This window comes from Lutra lutra, chromosome 12, assembly GCF_902655055.1.
Source record: "Lutra lutra chromosome 12, mLutLut1.2, whole genome shotgun sequence".
NCBI classification, from domain to species: Eukaryota; Metazoa; Chordata; class Mammalia; order Carnivora; family Mustelidae; genus Lutra; species Lutra lutra.
The window spans coordinates 13,806,108-13,827,387 of record NC_062289.1 but is presented as its reverse complement, the minus strand read 5'-3'; the positions used below and the strand labels follow the sequence as shown (position 1 = coordinate 13,827,387).

Below are 21,280 nucleotides of genomic sequence, written 5' to 3'. Positions count from 1 at the left end.
TCTGCCTACTTGTGATCTGTCTGTCAAATAAATTAAAAAAAATCTTAAAAAAAAAAAAAAGGATATGAATGTGTATCCCAAAGAAGATGAACTCCACAAAAAGATACCACGTTTTGCCCATCAGATTGGCCACAGTGGAAAGGATGCCAACGTTAAGGGCTAGTAAAAGAAACATAGAAAGGAGCCCTCTCCAACAGGGGTGATTGTGAATTTCTACAACGTTTGGTGATCTCATAGTACATATTAAAGTTTAAATTGCACATATTCTTGGGCCCATCAGTTACACTTTTAGAAAAACAGGTTCGCAATCCCTGACCCAAAATTCTTAAGGCTGTTTGTGTTTCAGATTTCAGAGAGTTTCAGATTATTAAAAATAATATAGAAACGTATATTATATAGCACCTCTAGCAGGCTTTGGGGCTCTGTGACAGACACGTTTATATTTCTAAAGGGAACAAATTCATGTCAGGATCTTCACATCAGCGCAGGTCAACTTTTGTCACCACATGAATCAGTGAAAAATTTTTAAATTTTCAGAGCCTATTGGATTTCAGAATTATGGGTAAGTCATTGGGCACCCACAAATACTGCAAAATGAAAACACCGATGCACAAGAGGATATGCTGAATTATTCCTAACAGCAAAAAACAGCTGGGAGTACTCCTTATGTCAGTCAGTGGAGGGATGGATGGAGTCAGTTGGGGTACATTTGTACTCTGTGTATTATGCAGCTGTCAGAAGAGTGAATTAGACTTTTACCTACTGCCTCCGAAAGATGATTTGTCTGTAGTCGATGAGAAAACAAGTCACAGAAAAAATGTGTGTGGTATAAGCCCATTCAAAAAAGAGGGGGGTTATCTCCTATTTATGCATGTATGTGTTCTCTGGGGAGGAAGAGCTTCGGAAGCCTGTACACCAAACTTGACACTGGTCATCTCAGGAGGGATGGGATTTGGAAGGACGTAAGGAGACTGTTAATGTGTTCTTTATATGCTCCTATAGTTCGACTTGTTAAAATGAGCATGTATTATTTCAGTAATCAAATAAAAGCAATCCTCTTAAAGGCTACTGCAGTGGGAATTACAGAGCGCTGAGGGCCTGGCAGCTCTCCACTACGGTACACCCACTCTGAGCCTTTAGGGAGCTTGCTTTTCGTAATTCATGGAAAGCAGGAGACTAAGCCCACAGCTAGGCTTACAACTCCAGCCCTCGAGCAGGTCCTTCATTACTTAATATTGGAGCCTAATAATTTCCAAAGTGTATTAGTATGTTTCCCCACAGGGAAAAAAACAAGTGAAACATGGACTGTTACTATGAAACAGAAATCCAATCACCAGGGAATCTTTTTCTAATTGACCCACTTGTAGTGAATAATAACTCCGGAAAATAATATTGATTTCTCTCTGTTAGAATCATTGAGTAGAGCAAGTATGGTTTCCTCTTCATGAGCATAACACGTAACTCCCATTTAATCACATTTGAATAGGTTTAAAAACTGGAGTACCTCCGCCATACTGTCATTTATTTTAGGGTCAAATTACTATATTTTTATGGAAAGATTACTAAAGATTTAGATGGATCTAAAACTAATTATGTCTCCAAAGAATCATCATACTATTTATTTGGTTTTGTTTCCTAAATATCCATAGAGAACTTTGTCCATTGCATTTGGAGTGTGGGGAGATTGAGTGGTTACATGCTGAGAAAGGAGAAAGATCAATAGTGTCTAGGATCATGACAAAACAAGCCTGGTGACCTTCCATCATTTTAAGACACCCCTCCACCCCCGCCAGGCGATCCTACATTTTGTTATATGGCCCTTAGGATACCTAGTTGGGGAGGGACTCCAGTTTTTCTTTGTGAACTAAGTTATAATTAGAGTTTTCTGTCTTTATAGATGATCAAGTATTTAGTTGATTGCACTTTCCCTTCCTTCCTTTCAGAATTTATCCATCTTTTGGAGAGTGTGGGGCATGGGGCAGGGTACAGTCAGGGGGCTGAGCATGGATCTGGGTGCGGGCTGGATCCCACAACCCTAAGATCATGACCTGAGCTGAAGTCGAGAGTTGGAGGCTTAACTGACTGAGCCACCTAGGCACCCCTGACTGCACTTTTTTGTGGCACTTAGTATTTAAAAAAAAAAAAAAAAAAAAAATTGTACCTTGGAACTTTGTGTTGAGACCTGAGTTCTAGAAGCCTACAATGCCCATTATCATTGACTAAATGTTATAATACCACCCATTAGCTTTAAGAATTAACTAAGATTACTCTGTTAGATGCTGGATACATGTTATCTTGATTTTTCCCCTACTCTGAGCTCTGTTACAGAACAAATGGACATGGGCTCCTGGGTGGCCCAGATGGCTAAGTGGCTGCCTTCGGCTCGGGTCACGATCTCAGGGTCCTGGGATTGAGTCCCACTTTGGGCTCTCTGCTCTGCAGGGAGCCTGCTTCTCCCTCTGCCTCTGCCTCCCTGTCTCTGTGTCTCTCATGAATAAATAAATAAAATCTTTAAAAAAAAAAAAAATGGACATGAATTACAGCTCTTTCCTTAAAGCAGATTGCTTGCTCTGCAGAGTGAAGTCAGGCCTCACAGGTTGCTGGCCAGTTGGTGGGCCCTGGCTTGTGGCTTCATTGCTTTAAATGGAATTGCACATGGTGTTCAAAATATCCATCGTCCTCCTTTGCCGAGGGGGCACCACCCTCTGTAGGGGGAGGGGAGGCTGAAAAAAAGAGGGCTTTCCATACTCTGCTCTGAGACCACCCTTTGATCTATGACTTAGGATTATTAGTAATTGGTACCTATTTATATTAAAGTCTCTAGTAAGAAGTAATAAAGAAGAGCAGGAGCGATGAGAGGTAGTGTTGATGTTGACAGGCAGCGTATTCAGGCTGTATGTGACGCAGTTTCTCTGAGCCGACTTTCTGTATCCGCGAGCTTGAGAAATGAGAGAAAATGACTTCAAAGGCCCCTTTATTCTCACTTTAGATAACTGAGAAATGAAGAGGATATATCCACTTCAGGTAACTTTTTTAGCCTTGGCACTGTGTGTATGAATATACATATAACAGATGTTTTAAAAAACAAACTACAGAATTTCCTGTCCTTTTCATTTCTAAAACATCAAGAAGAATCATTCCTTAGTAACTGCTAACCCTACCATTACAGTTGTTACAATCATCATTAAAGTAATTTTTATTAATCTGAAATTTTAGGATGTTCCGATTGTGTTCTACATACCTATATTGAACAGCTGTGAGGAATTATCTGTAACGTGAGTGACTGTAATGTAGGACTTACTCCTAGGGTTTAAGAACTGTAATAGTGTAAAAAAAAAAAAAAAAGGAAGTGTATAGCTTAAAATAAAATTATTTAAAATATTTCACCAAATATGGGGCGCCTGGGTGGCTCAGTGGATTAAGCCGCTGCCTTCGGCTCAGGTCATGATCTCAGGGTCCTGGGATCGAGTCCCGCATCCGGCTCTCTGCTCAGCGGGGTGCCTGCTTCCCTCTCTCTCTCTCTCTCTGCCTGCCTCTCCGTCTACTTGTGATCTCTCTCTGTCAAATAAATAAATAAAATCTTTAAAAAAAAAATATTTCACCAAATATGTATTTTTCCAAAGCCAGCCAGTTTTATTTTGGAATCTGAGTCTGTGTACATTTGGTAATTTATGTGTTTCACCTATTAGCATGACAGAGATAAATGTCTTACAGGAGAGAGAAATTTCTAGTCTTTTCTTCCCTGTTATCTTGCTCCCTCCTCTGCATTCTTTTTGGATGAAGGTAAAGAGAAGAAAGGTCATCCATTACCCATTCTGATTTCTTATCTCTCTTTTAACTTAAACATTGCTGTCCAGGTATCTCTTCCCCATTTTAAGACCTGAGAGAAGTAGATTCTAGGTTATCTTTCTCCCAAGGGCTTTTTGAATTGGCAGATGCCTGTAATCTGACTGTTTCCACATCTGTAAAGAAAAAGTGGAACTGGAAGAAGGGTAAGGGTTAGAGTTTCCAAAACAAATGAATTTTAATGTGTTCGGACCAAGAACTTGAGTTCTCAGAAACAATTCATGCTTTGTTTGCTAAACAAGTCTACTGAACACTGTGTTCTTTTCTGGGAAGAATTTGGGGGATGGGCTGCACAGGGAGGAATATGAGGGATGTGGGGACTGTGATGAGAAGGAAGGAAAGAAATTTTAAGATACTTACAAATCACAGTCAGCCCTTCAAATGTACAGGTCTAGGGCAAGAGTTTAAATGGAGGCGCTGTACCATATCTAAATATTTAAGTTATAATCAAGCTAATAAACTGTTAAATAAAACATGTTCTCTCCTCCTGCCTTAGCAGATCTAATGACTCACAAGCAGAGGTTCGCGTTCAAAATCGTCTGACCCCTTGGTGTTCCACATTGGATATGGCAGTGTGGGGAAGTCTGGCTGGTGGCCCAAACATCTTTTTATTCTGTCTCTGGCTCCATCCCTCATACCACAGGGCTGTGGACACGCTGTCTCAAGTTTTGTCTACACCTAGGGCCTGTGGGTGAGGAAGATGGGCCCAGGGAAGCCCACACAAGCCCTGAAAACACGTTTGGTGTCATTTGGGTAAAGAATTCTGGAAATCTGCTTATTCTTGGTATGGAGAAAATGCTTCTCCATGAAAAAGTATAATGTGAGCCACATGAGTTCATTTTAAATTTTCTGATAAGCCACATTAGAGAAAGTAAGGAAAAACCGTTGAAATTAATTTTAATAATGATCTTATTTAATGCAGTCTATTAAAATTGCTATCTGTTCTAAAAAATTATTAATGAGTTTGCATTCCTTTTCATATTAAGTGTTTGAAATCCGTTGTGTATTTATACTTAGAGAACATCTAAGTTTGGACCAGCCCCATTTCAGTTTGGACCAGTCACTGAGGGCTGTTGCTATCTTATTGGACTGTGCAGACTCCTTTTTTGGGGCGGGGGTGGGGAGGGTGTGGAGGTGGTACTTGGCCCCTGGGGCTGGGGGCAGTTCTCGTTATCATAAGGTCTGGTAGTATTTTTATCATTGAATTGATACTAAGAATAATTGCACTTTTTTATATGTACAGCCCGTGGCCATTTTAAAATGCAAATATATATATATATATATATATATACACACACACACACACATGAGAGAGTTTTATTTTTGTTTGTTTCTTCTTTTTACTGCTTTTTACTTATTCAGCTTACTCTTGCTTTTCTTTTTTGTCAGGGCTGGTGTGGTTCTAGTAAATTTGTTTGCGAAGGTGAATGTACTACCCACTCCCCCACCCCCGCCTCCGTATTATTGACAAATACTTTTCCAAAAGCAGATGCTTTCATTTGCTGTCCTGAGTAACTCCTGGAGTTGTAATCAGTTCATCTCTATTCTCTTGTGTTGGATAATGTCTGGTAGGTCTTTTTCCTTCCTAGAGGAACTTCTTTTTCTAAGTTCAGTTTATTGTGTGCATATTTTTACACTGTGGCCAGTTCTACCAAATGAGGAATCATATCTAGAAAGCAGGGTGCTGTTTTTGTTTGGACTAGAACAGCAGGTTCATCTGTTTCAGGATGGAGTTGGCAGATTTAGAAGGACAAAAAAGCACCCAGTTAGATTTAAATTTCAGAAAAACAACAACAATTTTTTTTTTTTTTTTTTAGTATAAGTATGTCTAATGCAATATTTGGGACAGACTTTACACTTTAAAAAAAAATGTGTTTATTTTCTGTATTTTATCTGGCAACCCTATTTTAAGACTCCTTTACTCTCTCAAAAATTGGGGCCCCAAAGCTGTTTTTATTTATGTGGATTAAATCTTTTGATATTTACAACATTAAAAACTTAAACTGAAAAGCATTTTCGTATGTATTCATTTAGAAAAATAATCAACCCATTCTGGTTAACATATACATTTTTTATGAAAAGTAACTATTTTAGAAAAGAAAAAAAAGTAGGTACAAGAGTGTCATTGTTTTGTATTTTTGCAGATGTTTTCGTGTCTGGCTTAATAGACGATAGATGGATTTCTCCTGTTTCTGCATCCAGTCTGGTGTGCTATTGCAAAGACCAGGTGGAAATCACCACTGGCCACTTGAGAGAAAAGGAGAATGGGAAAAGGCAAATGGCACTTAGTATTGTTATAAAAGTAGTTTTGACCTTGGGAATTCTCTTGAGAGGGTCTGAGTGACCTCTTTTAAGTCCTCCAACCCTGCTTTGAGAACTTCTGCACTAGGAATAATACAACCTGTAATTCTAGCTCATGTAGTATAGATATTGGATGATTTAGTCCGAGTAAAGGATGAGCAGTCTTTGTTTTAAGAAGGCCTAATGACTCATATTATAAAGTATAATGCAAATTAAAAATGATTATTCAGGTTTAGCAGTTAATTCTTACGGTTTTGTTTTGTTTAATTTAAAATACTATTAGGTCTACACTTCATCATTTAAGAAAATTACTATTAGAAAAATCATAATGCTTCTTTAACGTGTCAAATAGGCCCATTGTCACCTTTCTGTTTAGAATAAACTTTATGTTGCTATTTAAAATAAAGCTTAGGGGCACCTGCGTGGCTCAGTTGCTTAAGCATCCGACTCTTGACCTTGGCTGAGGTCACCATCACAGGGTCATAAGATTGGCCTTGCTTCAGGCTCCTGAGCACAGAGTCTGCTTGCCCTTCTCTCTCTGCTTATCCCTCTCTTCCTGCTTGTGTATGTGTGTGCTGTCTCTTTCTGTCTCTCAAATAAATAAATTAAATCTTAAAAAATTTTTTTAAAAAGCTTAATTTTTTTTATTATAAAGTTCAACAGATGGGTCACATGACAATTTCCTTAAAATGCTGATGGGATCGAATTGGATTTATTTTTAAGATGTATGTGTCTGTTCTAGGCATCGTACATACTGCCCAGTATTTAGGCTTGGTCAGTTTTAAAAAAATAATTAGCATAATGCAATAACTAATCTGATTCTCATGTCAAATTAAAAAAAAAAAAGGGTAGAGGTCAGCAGTGGACCGACAGAGAAGTAAAACACAGAGAAAAGAGCCATTAAAAAAAGAAATCAGAAGGCAGTGCTGGTCTGGGAGAAAGACGTAGGTTGAGTTTCGCACTGGAAATCCTGCAGGGTAGCCCGGGAGGCAGGAGATGGCGTGTGGTGGGTTCACAGAGCAGGAAAACGGTTTCCAAGGAAGGCAAGGTAGAGGTAGGAAAGGAGCTGCAAAGCACACATCTGTGAGAAACATTTAACCACGGAGCGGGGAAGAGAAGTTGAAGAAGGAAAAAGAAAGAAACCTAGGAGGAAACAGCCGGAGAAGGTTGGAAGTGGCTGCGCGAGGAGAAGGTGGTGCAAGTGAAGTGAGAAGAGCTTTCCCAGACCGGGCGTGGGGTTAGCGGCATCAGTGCTGGGTTGAGATTGAAAAATGATCATTGGTTCTTAAATGTGGAACTATAGCACTTGGTTCCCTGGGAGCGTGTATAGTTCTGATAAATTAATTTTTTATTTCAGGTTTGTATTGGGGAGAGATGGAGCAGAAAGGTTTGTGACTTGTGTGGCTGACACAGAAATTCGGATCTGCCTGCTCCTGCCCTCCCTCCCCGTGAGCGCGTCGTGGTGCGTTCATGAAGCTGGCCCCGGGGAAAGCGAACAAAATTACTGCAGTCCAACTCCCATCTTCCAATATTCAATCTCGTTCTAGACTGACAAATTGGTTTGTTTGTAAATGTTTTATATTTTAGGTAAAACACTGGCCTTACGGTCTGAAGCGGTTCCCTCCAGCCCCGCAGCGCGCTTAACCTCCGTGGGCTCGTTCCCCCCGGCTGAATTGGGTTAGAGTATCGCCAAGGCTATGCTAACTGATGTGATGTTGTGCATCTCTGACATTTGTCTTTCCTGTTGTTTCACTCTAACAGGTTCACCAAGTTGAAGAGTCTTAACCTTTCCAATAATCACTTGGGGGACTTCCCCCTAGCGGTCTGCAATATTCCGACCCTGACCGAGCTGAACGTGTCCTGCAATGCCCTGCGAGCGGTCCCGGCGGCCGTGGGAGTCATGCACGAGTGCGTACTCCAGCCCCACCCCGCGGCACCCCGCAGAGACCCCGGGACGCTGCCCTGGGGCCGCAGCCTATGAAAAATGAGTTAACTTGTTATGTTGGTCATGGAAGCCTTGGCTCTGAAGCGAGAGATGGGGCTCTTCCGGAGAGTTCATTTATTAGCCTTTGAACTCTTTAGAGTCTTATAAAAAATTAAAATATCTTTGTTTTAGAACTGAAGATCCCCGCAGATGATTGTCTACCCATGAGTTGACATGCTTACTTTCTCATTTTCTGAGTTATGTTGAATTCTAAGACTTAATACTTAAAGTAACAATGGAAGATGGGTATTGGGGCTGATTCAGACTACGTAGTTAGCCCACGTTGTTCCCATTCATGCCTATCCAGCTTGGGAAAATGGGTCATAATTTTGGCTTCCAGTAAAAGATTAAGATGCTTATCTCTGATCTTTTCTCTGTGGTGTATTACTGCTTGGGCCCTGCCCTTGTGCATTTTGCAAATGATAATTCATTTTCTTTTCCTAATAATATGATCTATACTTGGGGAACTTGTCCAGTGGTAATAAAAATGTTAAAATTGACACATTCTCTTTATAATTCTTATGTTTTCTTTACTAGCTTACAGACATTCTTGTTGGATGGAAACTTTCTCCAGGCCCTTCCTCCTGAGTTGGAGAACATGCATCAGCTTAGTTATCTTGGTCTTTCTTTCAATGAATTCACTGACATTCCAGAGGTTTTGGAGAAATTGACTGCTGTGGATAAACTTTGTATGTCTGGAAACTGTATGGAGACCCTTAGGCTACAGGCTTTAAGAAAAATGCCTCACATTAAACATGTGGATCTAAGGTAACTATTTTTAAGAAATATATCCCGTTTAAGTGGTTGACTTACATTTAGGAGTAGGTTAGAGCCCTTTTGGTGATATTCTTTTGCAAGGCAAGCAGGCTGGTTAGTTGGAATTTATGGTGAATGAAAACCATATCATTGAGAACAAAGTGGATATTTTATCTCTTTGTCCTCCTTTTCCGTGGCTTGAGATAGGTAACATCACTGAGTATCTCTTCTTTCTTAAATTTTTCCCCCCCTCGACTTCCCTAATGTGATGTAATGGATTTATTAAACTAAATTACTTAACCTACTTATTTTAATTTCTTATTTTTCTGTCCATGTGGTTCTGCCCTTAGTTTACTGTTCTTTATAAAAATATAAAATTCATAACCTCTCATTAGGCCCAAGTTTGGCCAGAACCTCCACCCTCATACCTCACAAGAGCAAGGAACCCCATTTTGATTCCTGATTTGCTAAACTCCAACTAAAACCACTGGCATAGTCCTTGCTACATTAAAGATGCTCGGTGATCATCCCTTAGTATGTGAGGTTTAGTTTTAGTTTCTAATATACAAAGAACCAGCATACAAGGAGGAAGTTCTTCTAAATTTCTCGCTTTTAAGGAAAAAGAAGAGTCTGTCATGGGACTGAGTTCCTGCAAAGCAACATATCAGGCTTAGGCCTTCATACTAATTTGCCCAATTTGATACTTTTTCAACCACCCTAATTCCTCCATTAGCCAGGGGTTGATGACCACATACTCATGATGTTAAATCTTGGGCAAGATATTTAATTACTCTGCAACTGTGTTCTCATCTCTAAATTACGGTTAGTAACAGAACCTCATTCATAGAGCTTGGGAGGGAATCGAGTTAAATGCCTCACACTCCCAGTATGTTTTATGTATCATTCTTATTACCTAATTGAGGATTCTCTTCTCCTCATGGAATCTGCACCGCTGTCATTCTTAGACTCTACACCTCCGTTTGTCAAAGGTGGCTCTTTCTTTGCCTTACTACCCACTTTCCTCTCTGTTGGTAACCCTAGACTCTCACTCAGGCCTTTTGACTTTTATCAGTATAAAAAAGCATCATCTTTTGCTCCTTTTCTTCTGCGTTTATATGTCTGGCCTTGGACACTCATTTATTCAAGTCCCTCAAAGAACTGTTTTCCTTGGGGCACCTGTGAGACTCATCGGTTAATCGTCGCCTTCGGCTCAGGTCATGAACTCAGGGTCCTGGGATCGAGCCTCAGAGCTCAGTGGGGAGTCTGCTTTTTCCTGTCCCCCTCTCTCTCCCTCTTCTGCAGGCTCGTGCTCTCTCACTCTCTCTCAAATAAATAAATAAAATCTTCAAAAGCAAAAGCAAAAAACAAGGATTACTTGGCTTTCCCTTTCCTCAGACTAAAGAAATCATGCCTTTTGCACCTGGGGAAGTGTTGGTTAGCAATTTGCCGACCTAGAATTCTTAATTCGAGAAGTACAAATGGTAATACTTTATCTGACTTGGAGAACTTTTTGGACTGTCACAGGAGATGGCATTAAACACCTTGTTACCTTTCTTGTTAACTTTCTTTCTAAATTGTTAGCATTATTTTTCTCTGAGTTGCTTGGATTTAGAAAACTTTCATATTAAAGCATTTAAGCCATTTTAAATGGAGCCTCCTAGATTTCTAGTTCTAATTGGATCTTTCTAGACGGAATCAGTTGCAGGACATTTAAATACCACAGTAGACCGGAACACTCGACATGGTCAATGACTGTGCCCAGCTTACGTTCCCTCCAGGCCACTGAGTGGAGGAGGGGAAGATCTGGTCAGATTTGCTTCTAATTCTGCCCTGGTATTTTAAATTGAAACTAGTGGGAGGCTTTCAGGGGACTTTCACTTAGTTTCTGCAAAGGGCTAATTTTACTGCATTTTTTTACTCCTTCAGATGAAAATGTAATATCAGATTAAAAGTGATCATTTATCATTTTTCTTTTCATTTTATTCTTTTTCCCATATCTACTTTCTTTGACTCTGATAGTATGTTCTCTGTGGCATCCTTGATAACCCCTCTTTCCTCTCAGTCCAAACTGTGCACGTTACCCACACCCCTCCCTGATCACTTGTTACTGCCTTGGTGGTTGTCGGTGCCCTCAGGGTTTCATCATTTGCCTTCTGCCTCCGTGTTGATTATCCCCAGTCTTTCTCTGACCCTTATTTCTCTTCTCGGGACTAATGCCACTTCAAGTGCCTGCTGGGTAGTTTCACCTTGGTTTCCCCACTGGCACACGTAAGCACACCCTGTGAAACAGTTTAATTCTTCCTTTCTTCGACTCGTTCTTCCCCTTGGATTCCTGTTTTACTGATCGCAACATCACTTCATTGGTTCTGTAGACACAAAACCTTGGACCCTGTCTGTGGTCTCCCATCACATTCTGTCAGTTCCTGCTTCACGCTAGTTTCTCTCTTTGTCCCTTCCTTTCCCCTCCCGCTGCTGCTGTTGTCTCCTGGCCGAGACATCTCTTTCCACTGTGTAGCCTCGCAAGCCAGCACAGTCCTGCCCAGAGCCTGCAGTTCTTTGGCTAGAGGTTTTAAACTTCTCTTACCTGGTTTCAACCTACTAGCCTGTGAGTCCCTTGGGGATGAGGCTGTAGCTCACAGCTACTCGAAGTGTGGTCCTCCGACCTGGGCTGGTGCGCCAACTGTCTGTTACTTCTCTACAATGAAATATGTGTAGAAATTGAGACATAATGTTTTAGAAACACACAGTGATTTGACATTGCCGCAGTGTGCAGGTAGACTCATAAAAGCAACTCATCTCGTTTTGTGGGGAATAGACTCGTTTAGTAGTTGGTGAATTCACCTGGGGAGCTGCCTGGGCTGAGGGGGCTGTGCCCTGGGCATGTGCGGTAAGACTCCACATCAGGCTGTGATAGATCAGAAGTCCAGAACAGAGCTCGTTCGCCACAGTTAACCAAGAAACACTGTTCTTCTCTATCCTTGTTATCCAGCGTAAGCACTTAGTTGGTACTTTCATTGACTAAGCCCCCCTTGTAGCTTCTCACGTGCCCTGCGCTCCTCTCATTCGGGGCTGCTCTGCCCTCGCTTGTGCACTGCTCTCTTTGCCCATTTGTATCTCTTACATCCCGCCTACCCTGGGCATTCAGATGAGGTGCCCCCCCCCATTGCATCTTTTTTGACCATTCTCTGTGTGCGTATGTCAGTTACGGCACTTGTCACATACTTGTGGTCTTGGTATTTTAAAGCGTACGTGATTTTCCTCACTAACGTCCAAAGTCTGTGCACAGACACCTTGTTTTCTTTGTCTCTCACTGACCCAAAGCCAAGGGTCACCGTCCTGGGCATGACCCGCCTTCTGTTGTTTGCACACCGTGGGCGTGTCCTTCATTCGATTTTCTCAGCAGCCTTGTCGGACACAGAAGGTGTTACTCCCATTTTACAGATTAGGCGTGGGCTTAACCAGGACATTAGGTGACTTGTTCAAGGTCCTGTGCAAGGTGACGAGGAGCAGACCGGCACGAGAGCATGATGCCGCCTCGTCCGGCCCATCTGCACACAGGAAGCCCCAGCGCCTGCCTATGAAATCAGTAAAATGGCCGTGCCGGCTGGGGGCTATTGGAAGGAGACTTGAATCACATTTTGCCTCTTTCAAAGTTCATCCTAAATAGTTACATTATGGTTTGAGCCTGAACACTTCTGAATTTGGATCCTGATAAGACTTGGCAATTTAAACTGAATGTTCCCTCTCATTATAGATTTTCTTTTGTCTCCTCATTAAATGAACCCTTTAATTATTTTAGTGTTAACACAGTGAAATGCAGGAGGGAGCGATTTCAAATGAAGAGGATAATGCCACATTACGAGAATTACTTACAGTGTAAAGTAAGAAGAATATGGGACTTTTTTTTTCGATTTCTATAGTCTTGTATCCAAAATGAGATTTTTTTTAACTTTTAAGGGTTTTTTTTGTTGTTTTTTGTTTTAAAGATCTACTTATTTTAAAAAGAGCGTGTGCACTAGCTGGGAGAGGGGCTCAGGGAGAGAGAGAGAGAAAGAGAGAGAATCTCAGGCAGGCTCTGCACGCAGCATGGAGCCTGGCTCAGGGCCCAGCCTCATGACCCTGAGATCGTGACACTAAGATCATGACTTGAGCTGAAATCAAGAGTCCAGCGCTTAATCAACTGAGCCACTCAGGAGCCCCTAAGATGAGATTTTTAAAAAAAGATTCTGTGTACATATTCTAGTAATCTAGTGAGCATTTGGAAATAGGCAAATTGCTGGGTTGAGGCCAGTTTTTAAATCTTACAACCTGGAATAAAAAAAGAAGCAAAAAAAACAAACCCTCTTGGGGACATTTAAAGAAGCCATACGCTCTGCTTACGGACTGACAAATGCTCACTCTTTGTTATCTGCCACGGATCCTTGTGATTCAGTGACTTTATGTTATTACTATTACTAATTCAGTTGCCATCATTTTATGTTTTTCAGCTACCATTATTTTATTTTTTCAAAGGGCAGGAATTCAAAACTGAGAACCTTTGGCTTTTTCCTAAGCTCCCGCCCTGCTGTTAATGCTCTTCTGACCAAGTGCGTTATCTCAGCACTTGTTGGCTTTGTAATGACAAGTACAGAGTTCATATTGTTTGCTTGTAAAGGAGTTGGGGGTAGCCTAGCAAACTAGAATCGAGATTTTCATCTACTTTTCTCCCCTTTAGAGTTAAGTGTGTCTTCCTTCTGTTGGTTCCTAGTCCCATTTACTACTCAGTTATCTTCTCGGCAACGCACCCACAGCACCTTCAGTCTGTTCCAGCTAGTTCTCGTGGCCGAGGTTCTGCCAGTTTTCCCTGTGCCTTGCTCTGTCCTAGATTTGTTGATCCCATTGTTTGGTCCTTTGTTTTGTAATTTCTCAGCAAATCCTAGATGCCAGAGTATTTTCTGTGCTTTGTTCTTTCAAGCAATATTTTATTTTTTTAATTAATTAATTTATTTTGTGGAGCCCAACATGGGGCTTGAACTCCCAACCCTAAAATCAAAGACCTAAGCTGAGATCAAGAGTCGGACATTTAACCGACTGAGTCACGCGGGTGCCCTCAAGTAGTATTTTAATGATGGAGATGGTTTTGGTAATCAGTCCTTGGTCCGAAGCCAGCCGGAAATCCAGAAGTTTGCATCCTTACCTCTGGTGCATATGTGGCTCCCGTTCGTTTCCACACACACCCAGCCCCCGCCCCTTCCCAGCCCCAGCCAAGTTGTCCCTTAAATTCTGTCCTATATGAGCTACTCATCTCCCTGCTCACTAATCCTTTCTCCTTCCTTAAATATCCAGTGTAGTTCTAATGTGCCTAACAGGTTGTCCTAGGTCCCGTTTCTTATGTTCTTTCAGCCCAACTCTTGGAAAATAAATGATTAAGTGGATTTTTTTTTCCCTCTTAAAATGAATTAAGGCAAAAATCAACATATGTGCTTTTCTTCCAGCCTAAGTGTTCCAAATTGGGTTTCAGAATATACTGTCAAGATCAAGACCTTCCTGGGGTTGAGGCTAAAAATAACCAAGGAATCTGGCCAATTAAGGAAGTCCCGATGTAGAGACTAAAGAAATCCTGGAGGACTGTAATATAGGGAGGCTTCTCCTTACCTCGGCATATTAGGGTGTGGCCACTTATTAATAGCACTGCGGTTAATTATAGTCTCCGTGTCCTTTCTCCTCAAGACTCAACGTAATTAGGAGACTAATAGCAGATGAAGTGGACTTTCTCCAGCACGTCACTCAGCTCGATCTGCGCGACAACAAGCTTGGGGATCTCGATGCCATGATTTTCAACAACATTGAAGTTTTACACTGTGAAAGGAATCAGCTGGTGACATTAAACATCTGTGGCTATTTTCTAAAAGCGCTCTATGCTGCTTCTAACGGTATGTGATGTGGACCACATCAAAGTTTCTCTTCTGCTTCCAGGAATTGACTCCACGCCATCATCTCTGCCTCACTCTGATTTCTACTTTGCACGTTTAATAAAATAAGTGTCAGATTTTGCTGAGGTAAAAATCATAAAAGAACCAAAACGAAAGATTTTATAGGTCTCAACTTATTTTTCTCATATGGTGATATTTAGGTAAGTTACTCCCCCCACTTTTGCTCTGGGTCCTCTGCTCAAAAGGCCTTAATAAACTATTTCTTGGACTACCCTGTTAGGATAGTAAATCTGGAACACGATTTAATATGGGAGAGTGAAAATGAAAGGAAGGTCCATGTTGGACTCTGTTCAGGGTCTCAGATTTCATGCTCCACTAACAAAGGAGCTAATCCTCAAAGAGACCTGAATTATATACCCACAGGGACACCACAGATCAGGAGTCTTACTCATTTAATGAGCTCTCTTCTTCAGAATCTGGAAATCATAACCATTCTAAAAAGAAAAGATCTTATGGACCTGTGTTACTCAAGTGAAGATTTCAGTTCCCTGCAATCAAAAAACTGAGTGAAAATAAGTATTTAGTACCGCAGGTTGAACAATTGTTTATCAGGCACTCGTTCTATGAATAGTGTAGTGCCCGAGTTCTAAAGGATAGGGGATTTTCCCCCCCTTTTCTTAAAATGAATTTATTGTCAACTCACAGGAGAAACAAGCCAAACATCAGATAGCTACAGGTCGCGGAGGACTACCGGGCTTGGATGGCCAGAGGCACCAAGTGGTTATTGAAGGGGAAAGAATCTGAACGTGGCTGTTCAGCAGATGGGAGAAGACAGGGAATTCTGAACCCCTAGGTAGCCACTGGACAATGGTGGGAAGTGGTTATGGGATGCGTGGCTTGGAGTCAGGTGGTGACACTTTGAAGCTAGTGCCGTGGACTAGAGGGTCCATGGAGGTTCTCAAGTGGAGGAAGTGATGCTGTGACACTGTTGCGGTGAGAGGAGTGTACAGGGTGCATTTATGGGAGAAGAGAAGAGCCCTTGCCACTGTGTTAATCGCCATCCCTGTAATGGTTTTCATGAGAGCAAATGGGAACTTGCAGTCAGGACTACGGATGTTGGTTTGAGGCTTATCTGTTCAGAGGTGGTGCCTGCAACGGTGGAAGTAAGGTGACTGGAAAAGAGAAGAGCGCTGGTAGCAGGAGTCAGCTTAGAAGGCTGGTGCACGGCAGGCAGCCAGCCGGACGCCGAACTGGTGAATTACAGGGCAAGTGTTCGCAGAAACAGAAGGACGTCTTGAAGCCACTCTGAGAGACGAAGCCTTAGGTGGACGGTGGTGTCCTATTTCATACAGTTTTAAGGAAAGGGTTTCAGGTTTGAGTAGAAGTCATCTGTGACCCTCAAGAGTATGGTTTCAGTAGAATAAAAAAGACAAAAGCCAGATGCATAGGGTTTTATGGAATGAATTTCAGATTTACCAGAGTGTGTTCATACAGTTAGTGTTCCAGGTACTGTTCAGCAAACATAACAAGAAGAGAGCCACAGTGAGTGGTGGGGGAAAGGTAGGAGAGTAGAAGGAGTGATTTATTTCGATCTCTGAATAAGATCTTGTGACTAAATGGGGAGTTCTCTGTACTTCCCTGTAGTTTCCAAATTTAACGAATGGATGTATTGTACTTCCTAACCTAAACAATGGTGAATAAAGCACAGTGATGATGTTTTATGTACAAAAAGAGTCTCTGTGTGACTCGAATGATCATGTCTTTGTCTTTTTTTCTTTGCCTCTTAGAACTTGTTCAATTGGATGTTTACCCAGTTCCAAGTTATCTGTCCTACATGGATGTTTCAAGGTAAGAAGCCAAGGCCTAGAGCTCGCCAAGAGTCTGCTTGAGGTTATTTAGATCATCCTGTCTGAGCTTATGCCTAAAAACTTCTTATATATTTTGATGGTAAATACTACAAATTAAATTCATAGTTCTTACTTACCCTCTCAAAAATGTACGTAAATATCTGTTAGTTAAAATGTGTTTGTGTGCTCTAGTTAAAAATAGAAGAATCAAGGTGTTACATCCGTGTGGACACCAATTTGACCACCATGTTCGGGCCTGAAAGATTAGTGAGTTGAGTGTCCTATGGTTGGAAGGTCCAGAAATTTTTTAATTAAATTAACCATATCTTCAGTCTTTCTCTGAAATGATATTAATTTCATTTTTAAAGTATTGTGCTATCTTTGATTTTCTTTTTCCTTCCCTCTTACTTTGCACCTACATCTTCTTGCCAAGAGACGTTAGAAAGTAGCAGCTAAGCCTGCCAACGTAGGATCTCCATCCAGCCTGCTCACGTTTCTCAGCTTATTTGCAAACAAGCTGACCATCTCACCTTTTATACAATTCACCACTGCAAGGTGTCATGTTTACTCCAGGTCCCACAAATATTATAGTAGACTTTTTCTTGAAGCCATAAAGCATGTATTTATACAAATTAGACTTTAATAATCTTAACAAACTAAAACTGAAACTTATACCGTAAGTCCACAGGAAATATCCAAAATTGTCTGAACAACCGCAGAACATGGGGGCTTGTGGCCCATTCAGTGTAACAAGTGTTAACTTATATGGGTGTGCAAAGTCCAACACAACTTCCATGTAATTGGTCAGCTGCAGAATTTGCCTTTAGTTATAAAAATACACAAACCTAGTTATTTTAATGAGGCTCTCAATCAGAATTATTTAAGAAAGTGTCAGAATTATTCCAATTACAATTTTATCAGAGATTTGTAATTATAAAATACTTTACAAATAGTACTTCCTGAATTTTCTACTAATTTCATGTCAATTTTGTTTAATAAACTTGAAGTCAGATTTCACCTGATTATTTTTTTTTAACAGTCTTGAATGCTGGTATCTTCATCCTTTAAATAAGAACAGTACTGCAGCGGGTTTGCATACATGGGTCTATATAAGTATTTTGAACAGATTTCTTTCAGAGTTGGCCATAGAGTAAATCTATTCTCCTTTTATTTATAGGATGTAACTGGCAAATGGTTCCCACTGAAATCCCTAAGTGAGACTGAATTCGAAACCATGTCTTGCTTTTCCCTGAATTCTGCCACTTAAATGCTACCCATCTTTCTTTATAATACTCCTGTCCAGAATCTTCCGTGCAACCCTCTCTGCCTCATTTGCTGCCCCAACTATAAGACTTTCTCTGAGAAAACCCGATTCCCCTGACATAGCTTTGAGCATTTCACCCTCCTCCTCTTATGTGATTATGTTATCTACAGGAACTGAGCTGTCACCCATCATGGTGTTTACTACGCCCTCACGTTCAAAGTTCCAGGTTATTTTTATCACTGATAAGAGTTTTATTGCTATGTATTAAGGTTCTTTATAGTGAGAGGGACTTTCACTCTCCTATCTTACGAAGATGTGGTAGGGGTTAAGTTCTATAAAATAAAATAATTAAGTATATCGATCTTCAGGGCTTCAAAGCCAGAACCATGTGTACCTGTACAGACACTAAGAAAATAATATCACCTTTTCTGTATTTTAACTGAAAAGTTAGTACACTGGTAAAATTAACGTGATTTTTCAAACACACATGATGCCACCACCTTTAATATCACAACGGTTTTCACTTTGATATAGTCCTGTCCCAAGCATCATATTTCCATGGAATGTTCACCTATTTTTGAAGAAGTGCACTCATAATGTACATACTGCTTTATATTCTTTGGGCCTAGCCATTTCACATATTTAAGAAGGAAGAGAAAAAGCTAATCATGCATGAATAGGGGTGGTACTTATTTTAGTAGATTTTGTCTAAGAAGTGATGAGTTCTTTTAATGATAAAGCCAGCATTAGTTCGCTTGTGTCATTGAATTCACTGGTGATTCTTCTTTCCTTTTATCTATGGTGTATGGCAGTGTTTTCATGATATCTGTTGGAGTTGAGAAGTATTTTAAGGGTAAAAACATAAATTGGAAAAATAAAACTGTTTTATGCCACTTGACTTAATTGGAAGAATGTGTATGTTTACTTGTTTGTTTTTTCCAATAATAAGACATCCTCTTGGTAAGCTTGCATAGGTTTATACACTGCTTAATATAGCAATTCTGGGAATTAGACCTTTTTTTTTTTTTTTTAAGACTTTAGAGATGACATAACTGTGTCCTTTTCTACTTTTTCTTTCTTGTCACACTTCATCTTGCTACTAGATTAAAAGGCATATACATATCCTTTTGATTAATATTCACTATACTTTGGTATTTTGTTTGAAGTTTTATTTATTTTATGTAATCATTCTGAGTTTCAGACCATATTTGAGGCCAAATTCCAATCAAAGGAAAAAATTGTATATTCTTATATTTAGGAACTGCCTAGAAAACGTGCCTGAGTGGGTATGCGAAAGCCGGAAGCTAGAAGTTTTGGATATTGGCCATAATCAAATATGTGAACTTCCTGCACGGTGAGTGTTACAGATCTGGTGAGAGCATTGCAAATTAGATAAGCAGTTTTTTAAAATAATTTAGCTTGTTATTATGAACTCCTAAAAAAAATTTGTTTTAAAACCTTATTTCTGGTATCTTTCACCTCATGTGTGGGCTGTGAATTACAGACTTTGTTCATGTGGCGAAGACTAGGGTGAGACTTTGTCAGCCAGGCTTTCCAGAGCCGCACAGGGCAGTGCTTAGGGGATGTTTCTAAATACGCAATATTTGAGAACTCCGCAAACCGTGTGTTCACCTCCGTAATCTCAGTTTTTTCAGAATCTTTCTCTTCTGTTGACCTAACATGTCTTCCTCCCCCACAAATAACTCTCGGTTTTAATTGAACATAACTTTGGGGGGAAGAAAAAGATAATTGCATCATTAAACATAGAAAAAAGCAAACTAGATTCTGTTTTTCTTGTTATGAAATTTGGAATCAAAGTCCAAGAACTTTTCTTTCCTTCTCTTTCCTGTCTTAATGTGTATTATTTTTATTTCATAATTTTCACTTGAATGGCAAGATTTGTAACATAGCCATGTCATGAGGTCTAGTGTCCGTAGATAAGACAAAGATCTTCAGGTAAATGAATTTCAGTACAAAATACTATTGACTGTTAGTGACTAGCCATGCAATTGATAACAAAAGGTAGGCTGTTCCCATACTACCCTGTAAACTTTTCCATGATGATGGAAATGCCATGTGTCTTATATAAGTGTGTGTGTGTGCTGTCCAGTGTGGCTCCTCTAGTCCCACGTGACTTTGGAGACTTAGCACATGGCTAGTCCTAACTGAGAAGTGCCAGTGTACAAAATGTACAGTAGATGCAAAGTATCTCACTAGTACTGTATGTTAATTACATGTTAAAATAATAATTTGGATATATTGGATCAAATAAAGTATAAGAATTATGTTTCTTTTTGCCATTTTTAATGTGGGTCCTAGAAAATTTACCATTACATATGTGGCCTGCATTATATTTCTGTTGGTTAACACCCTAAGAATGTAGATCTCATAAAAAAAATCTGGGTTACATTTCAGTCCCTAGAAAGCTCAGTTGATTTTATTTTGTTCATCGGCCATATGCTACACCTGGAACTTCAGTCTGTCTGAAAATGCTTTCTGCTCAGAGTTTTGTATTGACTGAGCCTTTAACATGACCTGGGGCAGCCCATCACCATTATCACGATGGTTTGGTGCTGTGACCTGTGGATGGCAGTGTGTGTCGGTGTGACACCAGGAGAGACCCTTTCAAAAGACAAAACAGCAAAAATCAAGATAGGCTACTATCTTGGGGGGAAATGGGGAAAAGGGAAATGAGAAAAAAGAATTTGTTGAAAAGAATCTTGGAATGTTACCTTTCTTCTGTTTTCTCTGTTCCCTTCCCTACTTCCTCCTTGCCCATCCAACAGATTGCAGCCCATGGCATCTAAGGCCTCTGTTTTCACTGTAGGCTGCAACAAAGATAGTGTGTACACAAACCCAACAATTAAGATAACAGATATTTTGTCCAGTTTTCCCCAAAGTTAATTAATCTTAGATTTGATCTGCGTTGTCTAGGCTTGTTTGGGGAGCTTAACAAATGCTTGTTCAAAGCAAATTCGAAATGCCCTGTTGTCAAGCAATTAAACAGTGCGTGTGTGTGTGTGCGCGCGCGCGCGTGCTTGCGTGCGTGCGTGTGTGACACGTGGGACAAAAACAGCATGGACTGTTTTCTTATTTGCGGTGTTTAATTGTAAACTACCAGCCCTGTCATTGATCTACTATTCAGGCAAGACAGCAGTTCATTAGAAGTTGATTTGAGGGGCGCCTGGGTGGCTCAGTGGGTTAACCCTCTGCCTTTGGCTTGGGTCGTGATCTCAGCGTCCTGGGATCGAGCCCTACATCGGAATCTCTGCTCAGCGGGGAGTCTGCTTCCCCCTATCTCTCTCTGCCTACCTCTCTGCCTACTTGTGATCTCTCTCTCTGACACATAAATAAATAAAATCTTTTTTTA

General features: G+C 40.5%; 1 protein-coding gene across 1 annotated transcript in view; it reads left to right on the top strand.

The window, feature by feature from the left end:
• The window catches only part of PHLPP1 (PH domain and leucine rich repeat protein phosphatase 1), a 207,334-nt gene that overhangs the window by 142,371 nt on the left and 43,683 nt on the right, over nucleotides 1–21,280 (top strand). The window contains exons 5-9 of the mRNA XM_047696943.1: nucleotides 7,909–8,055; nucleotides 8,669–8,899; nucleotides 14,597–14,799; nucleotides 16,587–16,647; nucleotides 19,169–19,264. Coding sequence (XP_047552899.1) covers nucleotides 7,909–8,055; nucleotides 8,669–8,899; nucleotides 14,597–14,799; nucleotides 16,587–16,647; nucleotides 19,169–19,264 — 738 coding nt within the window. The remainder of the gene's footprint in view (nucleotides 1–7,908; nucleotides 8,056–8,668; nucleotides 8,900–14,596; nucleotides 14,800–16,586; nucleotides 16,648–19,168; nucleotides 19,265–21,280) is intronic.